Below are 27850 nucleotides of genomic sequence, written 5' to 3' on the forward strand. Positions count from 1 at the left end.
AAATTTTAGTTTTCATATGAAGCCCCATAGAGGAAAACTCAGTGGAAAGATGAAAAATTACAAAATAGGCATTAAGTTCTGTCTGGCTGACATATCTAAATTTATATAAACTGCTTACCAAGCAGGAAGGTGGGGATTTAAAGACAAATGAAATAGTCCTAGCCCTTGTTCTTAAGGAGCTCATCATTGAGTACCAGTAAAATCTTCAGCAGAAAGCATATTAATAATCACAACAGTGGCCCTTTATGGAGCCTTGCTTTACAATTAGTACTTGCTGAATTCTTATAATAGATATGATTTACAAAATGAAGAAATTAAAATTAGCGACATAAAATTGATTTGCCAACAATATGTACTAATTGTAAAACAGTCCGGCCCATGTGAGTAGTCATAGTAATGCTTCCTTTGGAAACAAAAAAACTTTAAAAAGTTAATATTAACAAAGAAGTCTAAAGTTAGGGCCAAAATGTTAATCTTTTGAGGAACTTTTAATAAAAATGAGCAAAAAGAAATTCCTAGGCAATTAATTGTTAGCCTAAATGTTTAAAATTCAGCTTCTATATCATAAATATTCAAGATGAAAGAGCAGTTATTTGCCAGAGGCAATGCTCAACTTACAGTACTCTCTCCACTGAAGGCTCATTGTGACTGTGAAAAATAAAACAAGAAAAAGCAATTGTATATACAGGGAAAGAGACTGGCCGACATGTTAATTGTCTTTCCAAAGTGCACAGCTTAATAAGCAACAGGATTGGAATTAGAGGTCCAGTACGTTCACTCCCCATGGAACAGAGAACAGAAGTTACTAGGCAGAAGGCAGGAGGAAGGCATGGGTGTGCTCAAGTCTGTGGCGCATTTGGAAGTAGCAAGGCATAGAGCACGCCTGAGACACAAGTGAGTGTAGGCTCTCAGAAGCTGGCTGGATGTAGGCGATCTGAAGGACTTTATATGCCATGACACAGAAGCTATGCTTTATTTTGTGGCTATGCAAAAGCCCGAGCAGTTGAGTGAATGCTCAGATCTTTATGCTGAAGTGGTATTTGGTAATGGATGTGTCGCAGAGTAGAAAACTAGCGCAAGGCAAATGGGATTAGCCAGACAACATGTAAGACAGGCTGGTTACCCAAATGATGGAGAAGGGATGGGATGTTTGTCAGCTTTGCCTCATTCTGATGTCTGAAGTACATCAATTTAGAAGAAGCATTTTGTGACTCTCAGGTTTGAAGGTTTCAGTCCATAACAGGTTGGTCTGCTGCTTTGGGCCCTGGAGTAAGACAGATGGGAGATGGCGTTACGGTGTGGTGAAGGAAAACCGCTCACCTCAAGGGGGCTGGTGGCCCACAGTGCCCCTGGCGGGCTCCTGCTCCCTGACCTGACTTATTCTACAGGTTCTACCCTCCCAGTAGTGCCAGGGGCTAGGGACACCTGAGCCTCTGAGGGATGGTCCAGGTCCAGATTATAGCAAGGAGGTGCTTCCAAGTTGATTTAATTATGGAGCCCATAGAAACCCAGTGGCAATTTGAATTTATTTAGTGAAGAAGGAGATAAAAATTTCTACTTGGAAAAGAAAGAAGGAGGAATGGACAAGGAATGGATTTTAATTCTAAGCAACTTGAATTGAAAGAGCCAGTGCAAGAGGAAAAATGAAGATTTCCCCTTGGGCAATTGAAAATAGTGATCTGGACTCAAGAAAGTATCCTCAGTCAAGGTTTGGGTTAAATCTTCAGTCACGGTCTAGGGAAAAGGTGTCAAGTGGAACTACGAGGGAAAACATGTTATCTGGGGATTGGATAATGGCGATGGTGATGAATTATTCCCCGTGAGGAGCAGACAGAGAAACAGGAAGCACAAAACGGATTTGGAGACTATAGAAAGAGCCAGAAAAAGATGGTGTCATGAAAACCAAAGGAAAAGTTGGGTTGCATGAAAGAACAAAGCTTCAGAATGTTTGGATTAGTCTCTAGAAATGTTCCTCATTTTAAGGAGTTTGCAAGGGATAAGCTTGTCCTTTATTCGTTTTCTTTGTTTTTGTGTTTGTTTATTTGTTTTTGTGGCATGAGGATTGAACCTAGGGCCTTTGCACTGAGCTACATCCTTAAACTTTTTTCTATTTTTAAATTTTGAGACAACATCCGACTAAGTCCTTATGTTGTCCAGGCGCCTCCAGGCTCAGCCTCCTAAGAAGCAGATGGCGCAAGTAGTTGTGCACCACTGCCCTCGTACGTATTGGCTACTAATGAGATAACTCACACAATCTTGTAGATTCATTAATATGAACCTGTTAACACTGAAATTAACAAACTGATTTTCATGAGCACATTCAATGGATTAAGTAGGCAAATACCATTTCCTGTAACATATGTATCACAAACACCATAAGCTTCAGGAGATCCAACAACAAATACTTCATTGTTATTAACTCTTGCCTTAGAGTGTTATTGTAAACTTTAAAGAATTTTATTTAAACTTAAATAAAACTTTGCCTCATTTGGTTAATGTCTTGATAGTTTTTTTTATTCATTTTCTGCCCTGGTCACTGGGATGCAAACATTCTCTAACCTTGTATCCTACTGTTCATGATCAAGACCAAAGGATTAGTATCATGAACAAGGCCAAAAATTAGTGTAGTATTTTTAGTTCTCCAAGTACTTATGTCAGGATAATTTCTTCAGAAGACTTCTCAGTGAATACCACTGTAATCTGAAATTTCTTTTCATCTCAAACAAAGCTAAGCAAGCACTTGAGGGTTTATAATGTTTATGCTCAAATTTAGAATAGAATTTTGGGTGGAGACCCCACTAAGTCAATGGATAGGAAGCAGATTTTAGTGAGCTGAAGAGTAACTGAGATAAATGACAGAGATCATTGAGATGGACAGCTCTTTTTTTTTTAAATTAATGTTGTGTTAAAAGGAAGGAATTTTGGGCTGGGGATTTAGCTCAGTGGTGCTACTGCCTGTCTCGAAAGCCCAAGGTCCTGAGTTCAATCCCCAGTACCAAAAAAAAAAATAGGAAGGAATTTCATAGAGCAGTAATGGATGGGATTCAATGGGATGTGACCCTAGGAGGGGCTTGATTTGTGCATGTGTAGGCAAGAAAGGAAGTTTTTAATAAATAGAGATTAAAAATTTTAATCTGTAAAATATGTGTTCTGATTTACAATTTTATTGTCATTACAATACTTTTTAAAAATCCGATAGTGGAATAGGGTCTCAGGAGGCTTAGGTGAGAATCAACAACCACTGCCTCACCCCTTCCAACACTAAAGCTCTCCAGAAGCAGACACATACCACTGGCTTCCTCCATTATAGCAACACCGATGTGTCTTAATGTAAAACTGTAAATACCATCTCTCATTTCTGTATTGATCAGCTCTGTGTCACTCTGCAGACATACCTGGGAAAAGTTACAAGAAGGAAAGTTTATTTTGGCTCATGGATTCAGAGGTTTCAGTTCATGGTCAGTTGACTTCATTGTTTTGGGCCTGTGATGAGGCAGAAAAAGGTGGCAGGGAGTGCATGGTGGACCAGAGCCTTTCATCTCATGATGCCTGAGAAGTCAAGGAGAGACACAGAAGGGGGCTGGGGTCCCAATACCCACTTTGTGGGCCCGTGCCCAGTGACTTGACTTCCTCCCACCAGGTCCCACCTCCGAAAGGATCAACACTTCTCCAAAGCATCACAGGCTGGGGATGGAGCCTTCTATTCATGGGCATTTGGGGAACAGATAAGACCCAAACTATAACCATTTCTTTTTCAGTAAATGTTTAACCTTTATACCCTCTCACACTCCAGTTCTCTCTTTATCATTGTTTATCATTGAATCAATAATCAGGGTTCACACTGTATGACTATACAAATGTTTTCTTTACAGCCAGATCATACTATCTCATTTTATTCATTTGCTTCATCCATATACTTAATTCCTTATAAATATGCCATCAGCTCTGTTGTCACACTCATCTCTTTTTATTTTTTTTCATCCAGATGCCTCTTAGAGACAATATTCTATTATGTCCTCTGTTTTTTTCTGGGAAACACCATTCTTGCTGTTTTCCATCTTCCTGTCTGGCATTGATGGCTTGCATCACTTAGCACTATGAGATTCATATCCCATTTTCCTACATGTGGGGGTGCTGGAGTCTCCTTTGGGGGTGATTTCTAGGTTCTTTCTGTCTTGAGCAAAGAATTGGTCAAGACAAACACAAATGGTAGCAAAGTTTTATTAAGGGTAGGAAAAGAAACAGGCTCTGCAGAGTGAGTTTGGATCAAGTAAAAGTAAGAAAAGAAGTACACCCTACAGTGCAGGGGCAGCCCCCATGCAAGAGAGAACATAGTGGTAAAAACTCAGTGTGGACCGTGCTTTGTCATCACCCACTCCTCCGGCTGACGTCAGGTCTAGACATCCAATGGAAAACCTGCTCTCTCGGGAGAAGTCCAGGTGCAAGGCTTTGAGAACTATTCTGTGCCTGTGTCCTGGGATTTTGTAATTAACAGGTAACACCTACTTCCCCAGCCAGCTTTTGTGTCCTGATGTCCTGTCTCTCTATGACTTTGGGTTTATTCCCCGCTAGGTTGGGCCCACAGTTCCTGATTCCCATGTCTTTTTAAAATGTTTCTCTTCCAGTACCTTTGTAGGAAAAGTACCAGAGAAATATGTACATGAAAATTCCTTTATTGTCCTCTCATGTGCTGTATACAATGGATAGCACAGAAGTGGGAAATATCTTCTAGAATTTTAAAGGCATTGCTCTTTTGTTCTGTAAAACCCAGTGCTGCTGTTTTGTGCCATTCTAATTATTTTACTTGGTATGATTTTCCTCCTCTGTGAAAGATTTAGGTTTTTAAATTCATTATATTTTAAAATGTGATTATATTCTGTGTGATGTGGGTCTCTTCTTGTGCTGAATATTTAAGTAAAGACACATTTCTTTCTATTTTCGTGCATTATTTCATTGATCATTTTCTCCTCTCTGCTTTTGTGGTTTTAGTTTTCTTCGTTGCTTTGCTTTTTTTTTTTTTTTTTCTGGATCCTGTTCAATCAGGTGTTACACTGCCTTGATGAATCCTTTGTTAGTTATATTTTATTTCCCACTTTGCAAATCTTATTTGGTTATTGGCTTATTTTTGTTTTATTTCTTCGCAAATATTTCCTTAGTTTTAATCTTCTTAATCATTGTTTTTTGTTCTCTATTAAACATTGGGGAAATATTATATGTATGTATTTTTTAAAAGCCCTTCCATGATATTCGACCTTTTTCATAGTGTCCTGACCTTGTTTCCTTATCATCATTTGGGTTTAATCTTGGGGAAAAGAAGAGATAAACTTGAGAAGGTGACCTGCCACCTTCAATCAGAAACCATGGCTTCTTTCAGAAGTGTTACCGGTGTTGGCTAATATTCTAATTTTTTCTTAGAACTTGAGAAGTAACAAAAACTTTTAGTAAACATGTAAGATAGAGCTGAGAGAGAGTTTTTTGAAAATTTTTCCTCTAAAAATTTAAGTTTTGAAGGCAATCAAAACAGAAAATATCCTGTCTGTCCAAAAGCTCATTTCAGGTTTAGAAGGAAGCTTTCCATGGTTGGAAGAATATGGAAAACGTGCTGTGAACCTAGTGTGGACCTGTGCTAAATCTGGTCACTTCTTGTAATCACTGCTGATCCTGTGAATCAGGGAGCCCGGTGGACTGGCTGCAAGCAACAGCTTCACGTCAGCCACCAAAGACCATCGTGGGTGGCTGGAGGAGACCGCAGACATCCCTTGTGGAATCCCTGCAGAATTATTTTTCACTTTTCCTCAGTCTATTCACAACCACTTTTTGTGCCCTTTTATTTTGAAACCGAGTAACATATTTCCCTCCATATCAAAGAAACTTATTTTTGTTTTAAATCAACACATGCGTTACATAGATCCCCTGAAGTTGTACCATCACAAAAGTTAGGGTGCTGATGTCTGTAGGAGAAGAGGTGACAAAACTTAACTTTGATGTCTTGGCTGACACTTTAGATAGCATTAGGTAGGGATAGGCAGCAGGGGGAGAAAGCACTGTAAGTTGATTATTGTTAGTAAAATATTTTCATGGCATCTGACTGATGGCCATGCTTAAAAAAAAGAACCTTCCACATGAAAGGATTGCTAGGTTCCTTAATTGTGACCCCAAAGGCTGTTGTGATAATATAGAAGGCGGCAACCTGTGGGCTCCATGAATGGTGGAGAGACTGTTCATCTTCTGATCACTAGAGACTGAACCTGGAAAGAGTTGATGCTAGCTACAGATGGTGGCACATGCATGTAATCCCAGCACTCTGGGAGGCCGAGGCAGGAGTTTGGAAAGTTCAAACCCAGCCTGGACAACTTAGTGACTTAGTGAGACCCTGTCTCAAAAGAAAAAGTAGAAAAATGGCTGGGGATATAGCTCAGTAGGAAGGTCCTAGGTACAATTATCAGTAGCACAATAAAGTAAATGAATAGACAGACTTGGTGGTTATTTTACATCATTTTAAAATTTAAGATTGGGAAAAGAAGTGCCACTTCAAAGAGGCTAACATTGGAAAAGAAAGAAATATGCCTACTTCCAAGACTCAGTTTCTTAGAAGATAGTCTCCACAGCTGGATAAGATGAATACAATCTTGAAAATAAAGGTTGCCATCTGATTTACAACTCCTTTTATTATTCAGCTGCTTCCCCCTTGACCTTCATAGTCCTTAGAGGGGAACGAATCATAAGCTAATGACTATGTATTAAGTTGTCATATATTCACAGCAAGGATTGTCACGCAGTGAAGCAAAGCTTTCCACACAGCCATGCCCTAACTTTGGATTGAGCTCTTATACCACATGTGTAACTAACTGTGGACAAATCGTGACAAACCAGCAGATGACAGGTGTTCAGAAAAATGAAACAAGACAGCCATCTGCTCTCTAGGAACTTAGAGAAGAAGCAGACGGATAAACGGTTAGGAACACAAAGTCATGATTGCTCTAGCAGAAGAGTGCAAACGATGCTATGGAAATGGATAAAGGGGTAACCAGATCAGACGAGAGGCCAGTGAGATCCTCGCACAGATGTGAGCTTTGAAAGACGAAGAGGACAGAGGCAGAGATGCTGGGCAGAAGCAGGACAGGGAAGCTCCTCAGTCCATGCTCAGGGCTGGACAGCCTTGAATAGGAGAGCCCAGGAAAAGCTTTAAAAAGGGCACCAGGCTTTTGAATTAAAATTTTAGAGCGACTGCAGTGAGGGAGCTGGATAGAGCAGGTGAGATGTGGAGTGGAGAGGTGGGTAAGTTCACAAGCACTCCAGGTGGGAGAGGGTGCGGGGCAGCCCCAGCATTCCAGGTAAGAATGATGAGGGGCTCAGGGCTCGGCCACAGGGACCGGCTGGCCTGTCTACACGTGTCCAGGACTTGCCTGGATCTGCTGCTGGAAATGCGCCTGGACTGCAAGTCCACGGACCAGGAAACCTTCAGTCCTGGACGGAATGAAGGCAGGATGGCTGCTCACCCTACGCACAGCCCTGTAGACAAGGATGAAATGAATAGAACACACCCGGGTGATATTCGGGGGCGGGGGACTATAAATGACTTACCATTCATTAGATGTTGTCAGAGTACTGAGAAAAGGGGGAGGTTGAAGGTGGTAATAAGATTTGTAGCTTGGTTGATGGAGACACTCATGGTAGCACTCTGCAAGAGAGATTCACTGTTTGTAAATTCTTTAAGACGACAACCCTTTCCCTCTACTTAACAGTCCTAGCCAATCATGCATCTTCCATATGCATATTAATCATAGCAGTGTCCCTACTTAATTCTGTAATTTGGATCTGGAAAGTATCAGTATAAAACAGTCTTTCAGTGGTTGTATCTTTTGTTGGTACAGTAAGATAGAAATACATAGCAACACCCACATTACGCACGACAGCATGGGGCCTCTAAACTGCAGGTATTGATATTTGTTTTTAGGTTTTTAATAAGATAAGATGGAGATCAATTTTTATAGTCTGTCTCACTGAAGTGGTAAATTTGTTCTGACAGTAATGTCTCATGACTTCTGCCAGTTTTCTGGATTTGGTTCTTTAAACATGTCAAAAATAAATAAATTTCAAGCTACCATTCTTGTGAAATAAACTTTAGATGATACCATTTAGAGAAAGTTAGAGAAGAAATAAAAATAGCTCATTTTAAAAGCTTCAGATAAATATTTGATATTAATGCTGTTTTTCTAATTCCTGGATGATGTGTAACATTCCTTGATTCTTTTCCAAACCAGCCTGATCACGCAAGCCACAGATAAAGGGAAACCCAGGCTTTCTGCTACAGCCACCGTCCGGATACAGGTGACTGACATAAATGACAACGCCCCAGCTTTTCTCCCCTCTGAAGCAGTAGAAGTTGCAGAAAGTAAGTGTGGCCATTGAGAATAGTAGATCTGGTTAAAATATATAATATTTATCCTTTATAACTCTTTTCATTCAGATGTTGAATTAAATATGAGTACTTGTCCTCAGGAGCTGTACAAGCTATGTAATTTTTTTCATGGATGGTCCTAAGTTAAATGTCAAATGTCAAAGGAGTTAAATGTGAAAGTGAGGATTTGCATCTGGCCCAGGAGAAACATCTCCATCCCCTGCCTGGCGCTCCTCCCAGCAGGCCTTTCTTAAGAACTAAATCTCCTCTGCAAGGAACATTCCTTGCTGACTATCATAACTCCAAACCTCCTGTGAGAAGAAGCGATGTTCATAGACCCAAGCTTTGTCAGTCTTTGCAAAATACTAATGACAGTACAGGAAGCAAATTGGGTGTTGGCTACACAAAGTCATCATTTTCCTCCAGAGTAACCTGAACTTCAACATTTGCCCCACACTCTTAACAAGGGTGGAAATATAAAGTTTGATCGATAGACTGATTCATCTTAATGGTTTGGATCTGTGGATTATACGATGCTTCCATCATCTGTGAACCCAGAATTGTTCCTGGTCATTGCTACAGTGGCGAAACCCAGCCCAACACTTCATGGTTACAGCTGAACACAGCCTCAGGCCCTTGTCGTCTTTCTGCTTTCACTTCTCATTCCTAAACTTTTCCTAATATCTTATTATATTCACCTTCCAAACAATTTATAGCAATTTATAACTTCTCTCAGAAGGATATATTGCAGAAGTCTACTTGCCTAGGGTTTCTAAAATATATTCCACAAATAAAAATAATTCTCCAATTTTGCCTCTAACTCGCTTGATATATTTGCCCCTTTTTTTGCATAGAAAGTACTATTCTTGAGCAGATGCATTGGTGTTAAGACACAGCAATGTGTCTAGTTTAAATATAACATAAGAGCAAACTATAAATCAAAACATACTGAGTGGACTAAGGTGTGCTTGGTGCATGTCAAGAATCTCAAGCTTGAAAACTGAAAATTATGAGTCTTATATACAGTGGAACCATTCTGAGCTCTTTGGTGCATTCTTTCCACCTGCACCATACCTGTCTGCTCACAAACAAAGCTCCTTTTATGGACAGCTTTCGCTGGAGAAAACGTGTGGTGTGTGAGACATTGAGCATGCCATCTGTCTGTGACTTTTTTTTTTTTTTTGCTGAATAATATTAGCGATTTTCTCACCACCAGCACTGTGGTTGCTTTGTCCTTCTCTAATCCTGGTGATTCTGAGAATCAGATTTAAGAGAAGCTGCTGCTTTAGGTGCCACTCCCCAGAGAAGGAATTTTACCAAAGCAAATACAAAGAAGTGAGTAGCTAATTTTAACACCCATCTCCACATATTTTTATTCAAAGATAGCTTGCTTTTCAAACTTTTATGTTGTGTATTAATGTTTCAAGTAATATCCTTCTTCCTACTCACTTCCCCTATGAATACTATATATGATTTTGATCCAGAAATATAAAGTGCAGAACAGTGCCCCAGACTGTTTCTTGATCCTGGGATTGTGTTGTAAGCATCTGATGAAAAAAAAAGTAATATAAAAATCGAATTTACCCTAAATTTCCTTAATTCCTTACTCCATGGTAAATTTTCACTTTTATTTGGTTCATAAATTCTTCAGGGTTTTGGTTTAGTTTATAATGAGCTTGTATAAGAAATCATGCCAAGACTGGGGAAAATATGTTGGACTTAAAATGCAAATAATAGCAGCGATTTATTAAAGAAATGTCTTTCAAAGGGTGGATTTTAATGGAGGCTGACGTGGGTCGTGATTGTTTCAGATTCTCTGCCTGGTGTGATTGTGACTCGGGTATCAGCTCATGATGTGGATTTGAATCCAGCCTTTATCTTCAGTTTTGCAAAAGACTGCAATCCCGGAGCCACGTTTGCTATTGATCAGCACACTGGAGTAGTGATCTTGGTGAAGGCCTTAGATTTTGAAGAAGTAACCAAATACGAGCTGCTCGTCCAGATTTCTGATTCCGTGCACCACACAGAGGCACCCCTGACCATCCAAGTGTCAGATGTCAATGATAATCCGCCGGTGTTTTCTGAAGATTTCTATCAGGTAAAGCACTTAAGCAGATGCGGAAGCCACAGCCCACACTGGGGAGAACAGGAAGTAACAGAAGCCTTCCATCTGTGACCGATGGTGTTCACTGTTCAGTGCAGGAGGAAATGGTGCGGGTTTTGTACTTACAACGGTGGAGCCTATGAGTGCACAGGGAACCGAAGTCTTATTCAGTTCTGTTTATCAAGTGTGTAGGTCATTATTTTTAAAATTTTTATGGAGTTGGAGTCCTGTCATTTATTACAATTGGAACTTGCCTAATATTTGCAAGGCCACAGAGGAAAGAAGGGAGTTTGGATTATCCACAGTTAATCTGGAAAACTTCTTTCTTTCCTAGGTGTGTTTTTTGGAATACAGTGATTAACGTCTTACAGAAATAAATCAGGAGCAAATCTGTAAAGTGGAAATTTTAGTTCTTAGGGTACATTATATTTTTATGAAAGTAAGGACAATGATAACATTCAACTAAGGAGTTAGAAATGAACTCTAGCACTCCAGAATGTAGCAAATGCAAGACTGAAGGGTCAACGCAGGAGGGAAAGTATCCTGGTGCAGCCTGTGAAGACGATGGATTATAAAATGTATAGTCTACAAGAATATTCTCATGATTTGTTGCCTGTCTTTGGCCATGCAGAAATAATTTAAAAGGAAAATTTTTCATAATAAAAAGGAAAACTGAGTGAAATTTCAGACACTTGCATTTTGTTTTGTTTCTGAATCAAAGAGCCATGAATATAAGTTTTCGAGATGCTGGAGACCCAGGCCCCAACCTCGCACATACCAGACAAGCACTCACCCACCAACCTGCGCCCGAGCCCTAACCTAAGGTGGGCAGCTGTATTGATCAGTGTGTCTAAGAGAGTCAGGTTGTACCGTGTGGTTTCCATAATCGGTATCAGTAGAGCGACCTCACATTTTGGGCCTGTCTATAGCAGCATCTTTAGCCTATAAGCCTAACGTCCTTTTTTCTCTTTCCCCCCAGGTCACGGTTCCTGAGTCAGTGCCCCTAGGGTACTCAGTATTAACTGTATCAGCCACAGACTTAGACAGCAATGAGAACATTTCTTATAGAATCCTTTCCTCCTCTGAGGACTTCTCCATTGATCCCGTGAATGGTGAGTTATTTATAGTGGCTTTCATGCTTATAAGTTTGAGTTATGGGGTGAAAACATGGAATAATCCTTTCCAAACACTCTGAAAATAGTCCCCTACCTCTACCCTGTGGAATTATGAGCACCACCTTCTCATTTATCTTCATGTCAAACACTGCAGTAACAAATACCAGTGTTATTTCCCTGTTCCAGCATCTCAGTGGCTAGAAAGCAGAAGGTATTGGTATTGCCAGTAAATATTCAGAGATCTGCAGACCCCAGCACAGGGAGTGCATGTGTCTAGCCAAGCACAGCTCTGGCAATTTTCCCAGGAGATCAACAAAAATCAGAATGAAATCAGCAGGATTAATTCTGGACTGAAGACTTCACATTACTAGCACTGGGAAGCTTTTTTCTAATAAGTCCAAATACAAAAATATTCAGCAGTAGCATCCTATATTCGATAAGGACAAGAATAATTTAAAAAGGCAAATGATGCAAGCATCCATTTCTACTAAAAACCATTGTGTTCTGTTTTATTTGATGTCTCCCAAGGGTGTTTGTACTTTAATCAGAGAGCAAGATGTTTGTGTTTGTGAAAAAATTCAGGCATGTGATTCCACATTAGAAAAATTAAACAGAGTTCAGAGATGGCGTAACAATGAGTGGACATTAAAAGCTAACGTTTTTCCAAATGGGAAGGGGAGCGAAGGGTGTGGGGCAGTCAGGGAGGGGATGGAGAGGTAAGAAGAGTGAAGATCTGTTGTGTACGTGCACCAGCTCCCCACGAAGAATGTAATCATTGTGTACTGTCAAACGTGTACTAGTAAACATTTAAAACATAAAAAAAGAATAGAACAACAGCTAATGCTGATAAAGATGAACAATCAACGAGACAGTGTCCAAGCAGCACACTCTAAAAAGGAACAGGCTCTGGATGATCCCTTCTCTACCCGCCATTGTATCATTCCCACAAGAGCACACATGACAAATCAACCTGAGTGCGAGAGTCAGCTTTCTGTTGCTGGGAAAGAACGGCAGACGCCTGCCACTCTAGGCTCCTGGTTCCAGAGTTGTGACCCAGCACTGCCGACTCCCAGGCAGGAGCATCCTGTCAAAGGGCACAGAGGAGCAGAACTGCTCCACTCATGGTGATCAGGAAGCAAGCACAGGAGAGCAGCGCCAGAGAGGACGAAGCTGGAGACCAGAGAGAGTCCCCAGAGTTGCACCTGCACGACCCACCCAGACACACCACAAGCGTGCTTTATTGGGTGGCTCTCAAGCCAGTGAAAATGAGATCAATCATTGCAGTTAGGATTATGCAAAGAAGTAATTTAGTCTGAAACTATCACAGTGAGGCCCCGCAGGGTGTTGAAAGAGAACTAGGACATTCGTAAGGTTGCCACACGGCCCGTGGATGAATGACCAATGGGTGACAATTCTCAATTCCTGACAGCGTGTCAGGAATAGGGCCTCTCCCCACACCTCTCTCCCTCTTCCTCTTCCTCTCTTCTGCCCTCCACTCGGAGAATATCAGACTCTGCCAACCACTTCCCTGGCCACCACCAATCAGTGGGCAAGGGGCTCCCTCCCAGAACTCAACCCTTAGCAGTATTTTTGTTTGATTCATGTTACCAGCAAGATGTGGGTCCCAATGGTTTGAAAACACTAAATGTTACCATGCTAATTTGCTACATATTATGACTCTTACTGAAATGTGGCATTTGAATGTCAGTACTGTATTTAGTATTCATTTTCAGAGACCATATTTAAATCACATTTGTCTTAGAAAAATGTTGTTACATGCATATTTATAATTATTTATATATTTAATACAATAAGATATCTTCACTGTATTTTATCAGTAAGAGAAATACTCACTTGTTGAATCAACCATAAACTTTAGGAAAGGTGTCTCTATAATTACGAAATAGCTCAACTCAACATTACAGTTTTTACTGCTTTTGCTTGAGTAGAGTGATTGTCAACCAGTATTTCCAAAATAAATATCTTTACATCAGAATATCCCTACACATGCATTCACGGAAAGTTGAATAAGGCATACATTTTCCAAACAATATAATTTCTTTTTAAAAATTGTAATGGCACAACTTACTATGCAAAAAATAGAGCTCAGGGGAAAAAATATGGCATAGGTGACCACAGATAGTACAAGTACACATACTTCACAGAGAAGTGTCATCAATATTATTTCTTAATCTTAAGTGTTTTAAATGTAATGATTTTAAATTTCTGTTTAGGTTTATTGTTCGTTGTAACTTAACACATCTAACAAAGAACTAAATGCACTTAGATGTTCGATAAACATTTGCTGGCTGAATAGATCATAAACATTCTGATTTCACAGCAGTGACAAGCTGTGTCCTGTTTTTCAGGCACAATATTTACTACCAGTCCTGCAATCCTTCCGGATAAAATAAGAACAATTCGATTTCTTGTTGAAGCCAGTGATGGTGGAATCCCTGAGCTGAGGGCTCTTACATTAGTGGAGATACAAGTCCAAGATGAGAACAATTATGCCCCGGAGTTCACAGTAGGATACTACAATCTTACCTTGAATGAAGATGCTCTGGTTGGAAGCACACTTACCACATTTTCAACCTTTGACCGGGATTGGACGCCTGAAAACACATACGCTGAATATTCCATCATCAGTGGTAACTCTCAGAACAACTTCCATGTGGAAACCACTTCAGTTCATTCAGAATATCCCCACAAGCAAGTTGGTGACCTTGTGTTACTTCACAGTCTGGACCGAGAAGCCAGTGCCAGCCATCAGCTGGTCATCCTGGCATCCGACCACGGCTGCCCTCCTTTGAGCTCCACGGTGATTGTGTCCATACAAGTGCTTGATGTCGATGACAACCCACCCAGATTCAGCAGCCTGCAGTACCACGCCCATGTCAAGGAAAGTGCCCCTCCAGGCAGCCGCATCACCGTGGTCTCAGCCAGTGACTGTGACATGGGTTCGCATGCAGAGATCTTCTACCAGGTTATCTCTGGAAATGAGAAGGAACACTTTTACTTAGAAGAAAGAACCGGAGTCCTTTATTTGATTAAACCTCTGGATTATGAAGAAACGACAAAATTCACTTTAACTGTCCAAGCTTCAGATGGAGATAAGAAACATTTTTCTTTTGCAGTTGTGTTTATCAGCCTCTTAGATGACAACGACCACAAGCCCCAGTTTATGTCCTCAAGCTTGACTTGTGCAGTGCCTGAAAATCTGCCCGCATTCTCCAGCATCTGTTCCGTCCACGCTGTGGATTTTGATGCAGGTCCTTATGGAGAACTGACCTATTCTGTTTTATCGCCCTGTTTGGCCGCTCATGAGAGGCCTTCCCCTCAGGATCTCTTCAGCATTGACCCTTTAACAGGGGACATTCGTGCTAAGCAAAGCCTTGACTACGAAAGCGCCGATAAGTACTGCCTCGTCGTGCAGGCCAGAGACAAGGGCGGCTCCACAGCTTCCTCAACGGCCTGGGTGTACATCGAAGGGACAGACGAGTTTGAGCCCGTCTTCACTCAAGATCAATATTTCTTCAGCCTCCCCGAAAAGACTCAAGAAAGACAGCTGATCGGCAGAGTGGAAGCCTCTGATGCAGACGCGGGCGCTGATGGGGTCATTTTTTACTCCCTGGCAACTCCTTCTCCTTTCTTTTCAGTAAACAGAACCAATGGAAATATTTATTGGCTTAAAGCCCCTCCTCCCTTCATAAGAAGTCAGGTCAGCGAAGACGACACCTTTGAAATGAAAATCATTGCTCAGAGCCCCAAACCGGGCTCCAGGTCCACATCCTGCACTGTGTTTGTGAATGCGTCTCTGTCCTCTGGCGGAAGGCTCGCGGTGCCATCTGCCAGCAGCTTCTCCATCAGCCTCACGGTCTCCTTTGTGGTGGTCCTGTTACTCATCTATGGTCTGACTGTACTGGTTGTAAAACATAAACCAAAAGCCGCGCCACACAATTATGGAAGGAAGAAAGCATCACCGCCCTTAGAGGTCAGTGTGAAGCCGACAGGGGACCCCGGCGGGTGCGCGGCCCTGCAGAACAAGGGGGACAGCCGGGAGGAGGCCCCGCCCGAGTGGCTGAGCTCCATAAGCATCACGGAGAAGGACCCTGCTGGCCAGCACTGGCTCTCGGGCTCCAGCAGTCACTGTTCCGTGGAAGGAGAGACTGCAGAAGACAGGGAGATCCAGAGGATAAACGCGAACCTTTACAGAAAGGACTCGGACTCGGCGCTGGGCGACCGGGCCTCCCATGTGCCGGACTCCGGGGTCCCCAGGGACTCAGACCAGCTCTCCTGCCTGTCTGGGGAAACCGACGTGATGGTCAGTGCCAAAGTGGCAGACGGTGGCCACGCAGTTGAGGGAGGAGACGGAGGGGAAGGCTGCGACCCAGCCTGTGTTCCAAATGACGCTCCACCCCAGGCCCTGCAGAAGAAAGGGGCAAAGGAAGGTGTCCTGGCTGACCCCGAGAAAGTTGAGTCTGTCCGTGTTTCAGGAGACCAGGAAGCAAGCGGTGCAGCCTTTCCAACTGAGCTCACCTGCAGTCACGAAGTAAGAGGAAGCTATGCCTGGGATTATCTCCTGAGCTGGGAACCCAAGTTCCAACCCCTTGCCTTGGTCTTTAATGATATTGCAAAACTGAAGGATGAACATTTGCCTAAGCCTGGCATTCCCAAAGAGAGGCAGTCTTTGGTTTTTCCACCACCTTTGATAACAGCAGTAGCGCAGCCTGGGATTAAAGCAGTTCCACCGAGAATGCAGGCCACAGCCCCAGGGCAGCTACTTCAGAAATACCCCCGCTCTCCTCTGCTCTACCCCCAAGGCTGTCCAGCAGAAGCCATGACACCCAGCTTTTCCCCAGCCCTTTCCCTGCTCACTGTGCAGACTCCAGCCAGGTCGCCACTGTTGTCAAGTGGAGAACTCTTAGGGACACGCGGGAGTGACCCGCACTGTGCACTGAAAGCGGAAGATGACATTGAAATATAAAGTGATTGTGGCACCAACGATCCCACCACCGTCTGTCTCCAAAGGCTAAGCAAAACATTCTCAAACAAGCTCCTCCGCACTGGTTAACTCATATCTAAAAGGTGGGGTTTTTCAAACCTCCTCATTTGAGTTTCTCAGATTTCTTCCAGCCTTAATGAGCAGCTATTTCTTCTTCTGACCTTTATGTTTTGCTCTCAGGACTCACATGTGTGTATATCAGTTAATGTATATTCTGTCATACCTGGTTTTCTGTATGATTAGATTTCCAAAGGATGCCAGGAACTTTAGTGACTGCCAAAATGTTTATATGGAAAAAATGGAAATAAAGCATAGTGCACTCTGGTCATATTACTGCTGATTACACCACTGTATCGAAAACAACAGCAACAAAAAAAAATGATGGCAGAATAGTGAACGAGTTTAGGACAGAAAGTAACAGAGAGGAAATCTGGGCAGATAACATCTGTTTTAAGACAAAGCAACAGTCCATGGGTCTGATATTTGGAGATGCATCTCCACTTTCTCCACATACTGCCTTGGGGAATTTAGGAATAATTTGAATTTTAAAGTGGTGTCTTTTGGAAATTCAAGGAGAAAATAAGAGTAAAATTTGTCATTATTCTGTGAAACAAATAAGAGAATCATTCCTGATTAAATGAACCAGAAATGCATGTTCTTGATAGAGGACCAGGATCATGGCTAGAACGGATGCTTATGTGCTTAGTTACCACTGTGACACAGTATCTTGTCCTTTTCCTGCAAATAGAATGATTTTTTTCAATGCTCTGTCTTGTAACAGGGAACAGGTACAGACATGAAACTTCAAAGACTAATTTATAGAACTTTCTTCATTTTATTTCTTTAGGTATAGTAAATCTGTGTATGGAATAATTTATCCATTCAGTGTCCATTCTAAAGGTTTGTATAGATAACATTATGTTATTAGCTAATTATAAATTTCATAGAACAGTTTAACAGTATATTTTTAAGTGAAGATTTTTTATATAAATGTTGCTACTATAAACCTTAGAATGGCAGTCCTTGTTCCCTTTGCTCATATTCATGTTTAGCTTTCACTGTAACTGGATGAGCATTTGACAACGGTAAAAACCGCTGTTTTGTACAGTTCCTGTTCAGAAATCCAGAGGTGTGGTTCGGAGCTCTCGTGTGATGCTCTGTCCATCTCTGAGCATCCTGACAGGGCATCGGAGATGCTTTTGGCTTTCTGGAGAGCACAGTCCAGAGGTCATCTGCCCTGGTGGCACAATGGCCAGGTTTTAGAATAACAGCTTAAGAAATCTGATGTGAAATCCCAAGGGTGTCTCGTATGATTTTCTGACTAGCGAGGTTGGGCTTCTGCTATAGGAATAGTTCCTCAATAATTTTTCCCCCATGTGCCTCAGCAGTGAAATTCTGTGAGGTAATTTCCCTTTACTGAAAAACACTGCAGGTGCAGTGTTTTGTACTTAGTCTTGTAGATAAATAATTCTATGGCTTCCAATATGATCTGTTGTTGTATATCCTCCTTGACTCAAACTGAGGACTCTGTATAAAACTATATTAATAAATGTATGAAACATGAAGGTTTGGGGACAAGCCTAGAATCATATGAAAAGTAATTTAGACGTAGAACATTTAAATATTACAAGACTTATCTATAATTCCTGTTCGTGATATTTGGGGAAGAATATTTCATGACTTTCGTGAAAAACCCCACATACACACATCTAATTACTTCAGTATCCCAATATTTATTATCTCTGACTGTTTTTGAAAGATTGCTTTGAGCAGAGAAAGAAATTCTATACTATTTTTTCTAATTTTGTGTGAAAGTTTTATTTTGCAAGAGAATTGTTTCCAGAAACCAGTTATAATTATGTTTCTAATTAAACGGGTTCTTCATTTACTTATGCTTTAGAAAAATTATCCATCTATCACTTTCCTAAATTACTTGCCTGTGAATTATTACTGAACATAATTTTGTATTTTTGTTAGCCATTTCATAAAAAGAGAAGACATGAAGTACGTGTTTAGAACTCCTCACCAATATTTAGCAGTCATTTAGTGGATGGCTTTACTGACACCAGATCCAGCACCACAACCTCACCAAACTGCCACAGTGGGCTTGGTAAAAATGTGAGCATGCTGGTCAAGTGTTTATAATAAATCATATGTCAGCCCTTTCAACTAGAGTGCTTTTTTCCTAAGTAAACAACATAATTTGTACAGTTTTCCTTTAAGTTTAATGTTAACTTGCCTTGTATGTTCTGTGTTACTTTGCTGATCTCTACACTGGCTTTAGCACCCTGGAGGGGTACAGAACTTGTTGGTGGAAAATCACATTAAGCCTCAAATTCATAAGCTATAAAATAAAAGACAGTTGTCTCTTGTGGAATTTTGGCTGCCTGAAATTCTGGACTTTTGTTGGCAGCCTTAAAAATACTGTTGTAAATCAGTACCAAATGAATATCAAAATTCCATGTCCTAGTAGTAATCATTGGATTGGCTTCCAAAACAGATTCCTGGACAAATAAAGGGGGAAAAGCTGCACCTTTAGGGATTTGATCATTTCTGAGTTTTTAAAAAGACTGAAATGTGTTATACACTCCTGGCAGCCTCGAGTGTACACTTTTAGTCTGTGGTAGGTGTCCAGTGGAGACAGGGATTTTGCTCTTCTGTCTTCACCGTCTTTATCCACAGCTCTCTCCTAGCTGTGCTGTTTAGAAATGTTATGAGTGAAAATTATTAATTTTAAAGTTATTCCTATACAATCATACACTTTGTCATTTTTGTTTACTTTTGCCATTTTACACATACATCAAATTTTAAAAAGCAAGATAAAACTAATGATCTAAGATAATGATCCACTTCAAAGTAATGAAATACATGGAGTGACCGTAGCCCTTGAGTTTTCACATGATATTATAGATAAGCCCATTGTGTTTATTTTCAGAGTGTTTTACTTGAGTGCCATTGCTAGGAGGGCGAGAAGGGAAGATCATTCTGTGCAGGACGGAATCCAGATCTGTGGAACTGCAGAAGTTTGCTTAGACCCGCATCAGGTGTTCTAGTGGAAGTCTCAGCTCATTGGAGAGATGCAGAGAGAGAAGGAAGGAAGCAAAGAATGACAGAGGGAAGAGAAAGAGAATTCACTCTGAAAGGGAGTATTTTAGGATGCAACAGGGAAGTGGATGAAGGCAGAGGGACTTAACAAAAAGTAATCCTTAATGAGTGAAGATTACAGGGGAACAGCCTCTCACCAGGAGTTCACCCTTTTAAAGAATCTCCCTCTCCTCCCTCCTTTCTGTTCCTCCTCTTCCATTGTCTGACAATTTAGATTCATCAAGTACATTGACCATAAAAATTTGCATTTAGTTTGTCTTTGTTTTTTTAAGGGAGTGAATTTCAGAACAAGTAGGAATGGGTGTATGTACTGTTTTCCACTCCACCCAAGTTTGCCTTTGAGAATGCCAGTTTTAAGTAGTTGACTTTGGGCATAGAATTTTTTTAAAAAAGGTCAGAGTCCATTGGGACAAAATATGGATCTTTTAGGATCTTAGGATCTTTTTCCTGGCTGCGAATCCTTTGCTTTTAAGGATTAATCGCTTGATGGTTTTGATCTTATTTTCAAATACCATGTTTTACATGACTTTTAAAGCACGATATAACACAGGGCATAGTCAATAGTTTGTTCTCAGTCAATTTTACTTGACCTCTAATGACATAAATTCTTTTGATTTCATGTAGATGAAAGAAGTGTGTCTATTAGAAACATAATTATGGCAATTTTAGAAAGATCCAGTCCCAAATGTCTACAGTATCAAACTATACCTTTCTCTTCGTTATAAACTCAGCACTTGGTTATTTGATGACAATTAGCACTTCCTACTGTTTTAGTCAACATAGCTTTATTCATTTCACCCAATGCATTTGTTAAACCAAAACTGTGAAGTGAGTAATAGAGAGGGGAGGCATGCCAAATAAAGAGCAGATGCAGATGTACATCTCTTGAATGAGAAAGCATTATTTTGGTTAGAAAACTAAATAAATGAATTTTGTTAGATAGTCAACCCTCGGGGCAAAGGCCTGGTCTTGTGTTATGAAGTACAGATGGTTTTTAGAATGAATGAGCACATGTGTGAATGGGCATGAAGGGTGCTGTGCTACAGCCTATTAAGTGAGGATTCTGACATAGTTCTGTGATTTTAGCCACTCACAAGCCAGAAAGCAAATGCAAATATCTTACTGGAATATTATAACCTATCTTATAAAAGGCCAGAGGACCAAAATTTCCTTCTAGATATTGTTTGTCTTCTCTTCCTCTGCCCCTTCCTCATAATATGAATATATGTTTTTTGAATTTTAGATACAATAGACAAAAGCTATACATGACTTTCAAAAATATTATTTGAGACAGCAGCGTGACATTCACATTGATTTAATTTTAGGTCCCGTAATAAAGTATAACTTCCCCATGGTTAGGAGAAGCTGTATCAGTATGGGGAAGGTAATTGTTCAGTGGATTCACCTAGAATGTTCACATGAAAAATTGTTCAAATGTTCAACTTTTTTGAGCCCCAAAACCAAGCATCAGCAGCTCTTCACCTCCCAAAGGAAGGATCTATCCTTTGCATGTAAACTTTCCAGGCAGAACTGGGATTGACCATCAAAGTGGGCAGAAGCCACAGAGCATCCACTTTGTACATGAAAACAATGACTGAAGGAAATTAGAATGTGCTGGGTGTCCAAGGACCTAGTGTTCCAGACATAATCAACCAAAACCCCAGTAAGTAAAATGCAGTGAAGGCTGAATTTGAGTTCATATACACAGCAAAGGGAAAAAAAAATTCTCAGATACATTTTGGAGAAGAAAGCAAAGAAAAAATTCAAACAGGTTGTAGTTGTAAATATTTTGGAGAAATATGAGAATATGGGTCCTAGAGCCATGAATCCAGGAATGTTTTTCTAGTCTGTCACTACCACTACACTGTAACATCTTAACATATAGGAAGACAATCTCGATAAAATGGAAGCAACATAATAATTACAATATGTTTTAACCAAAGAGATAAGTCCTGAATGATGTACTGATGGACAGTGAGCGTAAATAAAAGTTTTAACTTAGTATTTCAAAAGTAGTTTAAGAAAATCATATAACTACAAAGGTTCAGTAGTCAGAAAAGTTTAGAGATAAAAAACTACCCAGTAGAAGATATTAAAAGAAGATATAACTCAAAAAACTAAAAATAGAAGAAAAATTCAGCAAACTAAACTGGAATAAAGAAAAATTAATGGACACCAATGATAAAAGAGTAAGGGAAATATGAAAAGGGAACCAAAAATGAAAACAAATGGAATTGAAAATATGATCAAAAGTATTGAGAGACCATAGATTTAGCATGTTGGGAAAAATGATCCAATACATGTATACATGGATCCTTGAAGAAAGCAGAGGAAATGAAATAGAACAAACATAAAAACCATAATTCCATAAATTTTCCAGGCATAAAACAAAATTTGAATCCACATATTTGAAGGATGCTCTATACAAAAATCAACCCAGAGCAGTTAATAGCAAGATTTATTCTAAAAATCATTTGATCTGTAAAGAAAAAAAGTATTCTCTTGTGAACTTCCAGATAAAAAAGCTAACCTACAAGGTGAAGGCTAAAAGACTAGTTTACATCTCAACCGCAGTATTTTAGGACAGGGGACAGTGGTGGGGATATTCAAGATACTCAAGGATAATATAAAGTTCTATATCTAGCAAGACTGTGTGTATGTGTGTGTAGTAATATGTAAGATCCCCCCTGAAGGAATATTCCTAAAGAATCAACTAAAGAATGAGTTTCCCACAATTGAGAAATACTGAGGAAGGCTCACCAAAAGAACATTAAAATATTTAATTATGGAGCTGATGGTGGATAGAAAAGTGGTATAATAATATATACATAATATATGCCCTGATGTCTACAGCCATACCTCCCTGAACATGCCTGATCTTGCCTAATATATGCCCTGATAAGATAAATAAGTTATAACTACAAAAATAGAAGAAGAGTCTAATAGAAATAGAATGCTTGGTTACAGGTATTATCTGGGATTAAGACGTATTACTTCAAATTAAAAGAAATTAGAACAAATCTATTATAGGCAAAAACAATTATTAATGAGTTAGAAAAACAAAATCCCAGTTTATGAAAAAATATGTCTGGTCCTTTAAAAGCCAGGTAAATTAAATCAATTAAATGTGAGAAAATGCATATTAAAATTGCATACACAAAAAGAAATGAAAACTAAGACACCTATCCAAAAAAGCGTACACCAAAACAGATTTAGGCACAGCTCCATATAAGTTAATCTGAAAAATTAAGAAGAAATAAATAGTTTTCTGGGAAGATTTCATTCACCAAAATCGACCCCAATGGACACAGTTTAACCAGAGCAAATGTAAAAGAAGAAAGAAAGGTGTAAAGAAGCTCCCCACAGATTGCTTCATGCTGCAATTTAGCAAACCTTCAAACCCTGCATACTCCAGATGCACTTTAAGCTGTTTAAACTATTCCAAAACAGGAAAACATTATTTTAATATGCTGAATATAGAATTCATCAAAACTTAAAATAATACATCATAACATAGGTGATTTAGTTTTGAAATACAAAGATGATTCACTATTAAGAAGTTCATCAATATAACTCATATTAGTGGAGCTGTGGAGAAAACATATGAACCTTTTCTTCAGTGGCAAAAAGGCAGTTAACAAAATTCAACATCTACTTATATAAAAGCACCCAGTCCTTAGTGGACAGTTCCTTAAAATATTTCACCCCAAAGCCAAATTCTCCCCAATGGAGCTGCTCAATACTTTGCCACAAAATCCAAGAACAAAACTGATTATATCTCCATAAACACTCAATGCTGTATAGTAGAAATTACTTTATACAATTAAACAAGATAACAACTGGAACCATGAGAATTTGAAAGAATGAAGTAAAATCATTTTATTGTATACTATACTTCTGAAAAACTCAATAAAACACTGTTAGAAATGATAAAAATAATTCAGTGAAATTGTAAGATAGAAGTATGCAAAATTATTAGTACTCATCACATTTATGAACAATAATCAGATGAAGGAGAGAGAAGATTCCACTGACAATAGAAACGAATCAAATAAAAAAAAATAACAAAAAGTGCTTAATCTCTTTAGGAGGAAAATTATAACTTCTAAAAAATACAAATTAAATTATAAATATATTTTTGAATACAAAGACCGAATGCTAAAAAGAATTGAATTGTTATATGTAAACTTACAAATTTAACCTGATCCTAATATAAGTTCCATATTTTTCTGTAGTGAAATAATTTGGTTACACTATTTATTTGAAAAAATAGGCAAGAATAGCTAGAAAGCTTAAAAATATGTTCAGTATGAGTGTACATGCAAACACACGTATATGCACTGAACAGATTTTTAAAACCCACAAAGCCTCAATAATTAAAATAGTATGGTGTTGGGGTATAATTAGATAAGACTAATACAACAGTATACAGAACCCAGAAGTCCCCACCAGGACACCATCGGTAAGGACACGCAGGCTCCACCCAGAGGCCTGCTGGGGCAGCAGCGCAGTACGAGGATCCAGAAGGCAATTATTCTGAGTCCAGGAATTGGCACAGTGGTGAGGAGCAGAGAGAAGGTCTCTCTGAGGCTTGGTGAGAATTGAAGCCCACTGGGAGAGCAAAGAGTCACCTCAATAAAGGCACAGCTGACTTCAGCAGCTGGTGAGTTGTTGGGGTTCAACACCTCCTACTGGAACCAGACTTATTGGGGGGAGCAGCTCGAACCTGCAGTAGAACTGTGTGGAGTTCAAACCCAAAGGAGGTCAGGGCACTCAATTCCAGCCTCACCACCAGAAACCAGTCTGAACTTCAGTGGACTACGGCTGGCTCGCTGCGATCAGTCATCACAGATCTGTTCACTACCCACGCTGTCCGCTGGGGACAACAGAGACATGCCTTGAAGTGGACATTTTCTTCTTTTCTTTTCTCCTTCTTCATTTCTCACCTTTCTTGTTCCTTTTTTTGTCCTGTTTTTTCTCAATTCTTATTTTTATAGGAGCGAAAATAGTTTCTGATTTTTCTGTTGCTGTCAATTTGTTCTGTTTTTGTTTTTGTTCCTTCCTTCTCTCTTTCCTTCTCTCTTCACCAGGTTCCCAAAGTTCTCATGATCTTCCTATGTCCTGTGGCCTCACTTCTAACCTTTCCCTCTCCTTCTATTTCTCTAACCCCCCAGCTCCTTCTAAATCTCCCTAGAGGGCAAATTCGCTATACTGAAGGGTTTATTTATTGTGAATATATTTCTGGTTGGTTCTAGATTTTGATATATAACCACAAGTCTGGTTCATGAGATCAAAGGTGGTAGCTTAATAGTTACCACAGTTTGGCATTGTCTAGGCTGTGTTTGATGCTATTGTTGATGCTGATTGTATTACTTTGGCCATGGTGACGTGATTGTTCTAGTCAATTGTCCTTCCTGGTATACCAAGACTGAGGTTGCCCAAGGGGCATTAGAGACTCAAAACCCAACTGAAGAGGCCAACTAAACCTGGAAGACAATCCAAGAAGTAGCCGTTCCCTAAGGATTCTAAATACTGGCAATAAAGATACTTGAAATAAGCAATGTACAAGCAGAAACCCAGGAATTAAACCAAAAACATCAACAATAAAAAAATAGAAATGAGAAGACCCATAAACAAGCCTCAAAACCAGATTTCCAGATCACCAAAGGCAACTCCAAGGGACAAAGAGATGGAACAATCTGAAACTCAACCATCTGGACTCCCCGAACTGACAATGAAAAAGGACCTGGAAAAATAAAATCAAAACCCAGAAGTGGATTCAAACCTTCTTGCAACAATCGTTGCCTTCTATATACTAGCCTTCCTGCTGAGAGAAGGACAGAAATGGAATAATAATGTGGGGAAAATGGAGAACAAAAAACCCCACCAGTTTTCTGTATGTATATATGAGACATAAAATAACTACCAAGGCAGTGAAAACTTAAGAAACCATAATCCTGGAGAGACCAGAAACAGACATGTAAACCAAATATATTTGTCTCTAACCCCCTAGAGGTTGAACAGCAAATGTCAATTACAAGGTTGAGAAACTAAACAGAACTACCAACTTTGTGGGAACAAAAAATTGGAGTTAAGGGCTCACCAAAGGGGAAACTCTCTCATAAATGCATCAGCTTATAAATCAGAAGTCCCACAAAGGAATAAACATAAACTAGAAAAGATCACTTTCACAAAGTACGTAGCCAAGTTTTCAATAAAATCAATTACATATTTGAGTATGTTGACAAGTTTCTACACTTACTGCCTTGTCAAAAGTAAAATTTAGTTCTCTATAGAGAAGAAATATTTATAGCACTGATTTTTCATAATAATACCCTGCATTTAATACAAAATTGCTAAGTGTATTGAGGAAAAGACCACATGATCAAAGCAAGAAAAAATAAAAACATATACAGGAGTTTTATATAGTCACTCACTCTCCTGTAAATTTTAAAATTATATGCCATAATGAAAAACCTCAGGAGAGAATTGGAATCTATTTTTAAAAGGTAAGAAGGAAATTTTCAAGGTACAAAATACACTGCCACTTCAAACCTACTAAGATACTAATCAAAAGAGACAGATAATAACAAATGATGGAGATAACGTAGAGAAATTGGAATTCTTTTCTATGGCTGATAGAAGCCAAAGTAGTTCAGAATATATTGAAACTATCCAGGAGTTCCTCAGAAAGTTGAGCATAGAGCTATTTTATCAAGAAATTTTACTCTTAGTATATACTCAAGAAAAACAAAAGTTGTGTGCACCCAGAAACTTGAACATAAATGTTCATAACAGCATTATTTATAGTAACCAAAAGCAGAAACAACTTAAATAGCAATTAATTGATAAATAGATGAACCAAATATGGATTCAAGAAGCTTAGAACTGGGGTACTTATGGGGAGGATGGGGAATAACTGCTAATGGGTATGAGGTTTATTTTTGGTGGTAAAAATTCTTAAAATTAATTGTGATGGTTGTACATCTCTGCAAATATACTAAAAACTAATTGTATACTTCAAGGAGATGCATTGCACAGTATGTAAATCATATCTCAATAAAGCTGTTAAAATATAATAACAAAGAGCTCAGTAAATGTGTTTATATCAAATTAGACATAGATAAAGAGAAGATTAGTAAATTACAAGATGTATGAAAGAAAATAGACTGAAACATGGAGAAGTGTTTGGAGCTACTGAAAAGAGAATAAAAGATTAGAACAAGGTAAAATATGTATAATTGGAATACAAAAGAATGGAGACAATGAACCAGAAGCAATATTTGAAAAGATGTCACCTAAGAATCTTCCAAAACTGACATTAAATTACAATTCTAAAAATGTGACAAATACCTAACATGACTAAAAAATTACCTGCAACCAAGCACATCATGATAAAATGGCTATAAAACAAAAGAGAAAAAAATTTTAAAAAGCATTCAAAGAGGACATATTATCTTTGAAGAACTAGCTACATATGGAAATACACTACATCAGAGTTAGACCATTGAGTAAGGGAAGAGAAGATTATTCTTAGCAAATGAGGTGGGAATAACTGGAAAGCCATATGGAAAAAGAGATTAAACTGATCTAATTGTCATACCACTCACCAGGGTAAACCATACAAATAAATGCCAACAAATACTAGAAGAAAGCCTGAGTGCATCATTTTACAAACTGGGAATGAGGAAATCTCAAACAAGACTCAAAATCCTGAAGCAACCAGGGAAGTAGGTGATAGATTTGTCTAACAAGCATTGCACTTGGTAAAACATCTCTTTCTCCAGTCCCAGTGTTCAGGAGGTTAGTTTCTTTGACCATGCATCAACCTTGGTAAGACGAGTTGGACCAGGTGATTGGCAAGAAATTGGTGGAGAAAAGCCACTACCTGAAAGGAACAGATGTCTGTCACTGCTACCTTGTGAATAAGATGCCTCTTGTTCACTTTGATGCTCACTTTATAAATATGCCCATGCATTCTCTATGCTTAAGTAGTTTCTTATACACCAGAGTTTTCTTATAAATACTGAGCAAAACATTAAACACTGATAATGCTAGTTATCGAATCTTCATGCGGTCTTTAAACTTGGCTTTGTTTTTCAATGTCCTTATTTATTTTG

General features: G+C 39.3%; 1 protein-coding gene and 1 long non-coding RNA gene across 3 annotated transcripts in view; one reads left to right on the forward strand and one right to left on the reverse strand.

Annotated features, from left to right (window-relative positions):
• Dchs2 (dachsous cadherin-related 2) overlaps positions 1-20677 on the forward strand; it is a 246083-nt gene extending 225406 nt beyond the window's left edge. For both annotated transcript variants that reach the window (XM_021247863.2, XM_021247864.2), the window contains 4 exons: positions 8265-8395; positions 10213-10499; positions 11485-11617; positions 13990-20677. In XM_021247863.2, the coding sequence (XP_021103522.1) occupies positions 8265-8395; positions 10213-10499; positions 11485-11617; positions 13990-16607 (3169 nt within the window). In that variant the 3' untranslated portion in view covers positions 16608-20677. The remainder of the gene's footprint in view (positions 1-8264; positions 8396-10212; positions 10500-11484; positions 11618-13989) is intronic.
• LOC147829447 (uncharacterized) overlaps positions 1-27850 on the reverse strand; it is a 145831-nt gene that overhangs the window by 26030 nt on the left and 91951 nt on the right. The window contains exons 3-4 of the long non-coding RNA XR_015449062.1: positions 7585-7681; positions 1124-1264 (exon numbers count right to left, since the gene is read on the reverse strand). This is a non-coding gene — a long non-coding RNA (uncharacterized LOC147829447). The remainder of the gene's footprint in view (positions 1-1123; positions 1265-7584; positions 7682-27850) is intronic.

This window comes from Heterocephalus glaber, unplaced genomic scaffold (assembly GCF_053883595.1).
Source record: "Heterocephalus glaber isolate CG9 unplaced genomic scaffold, H.glaber_assembly_v1.0 deba00000613, whole genome shotgun sequence".
Taxonomy (NCBI): Eukaryota; Metazoa; Chordata; class Mammalia; order Rodentia; family Bathyergidae; genus Heterocephalus; species Heterocephalus glaber.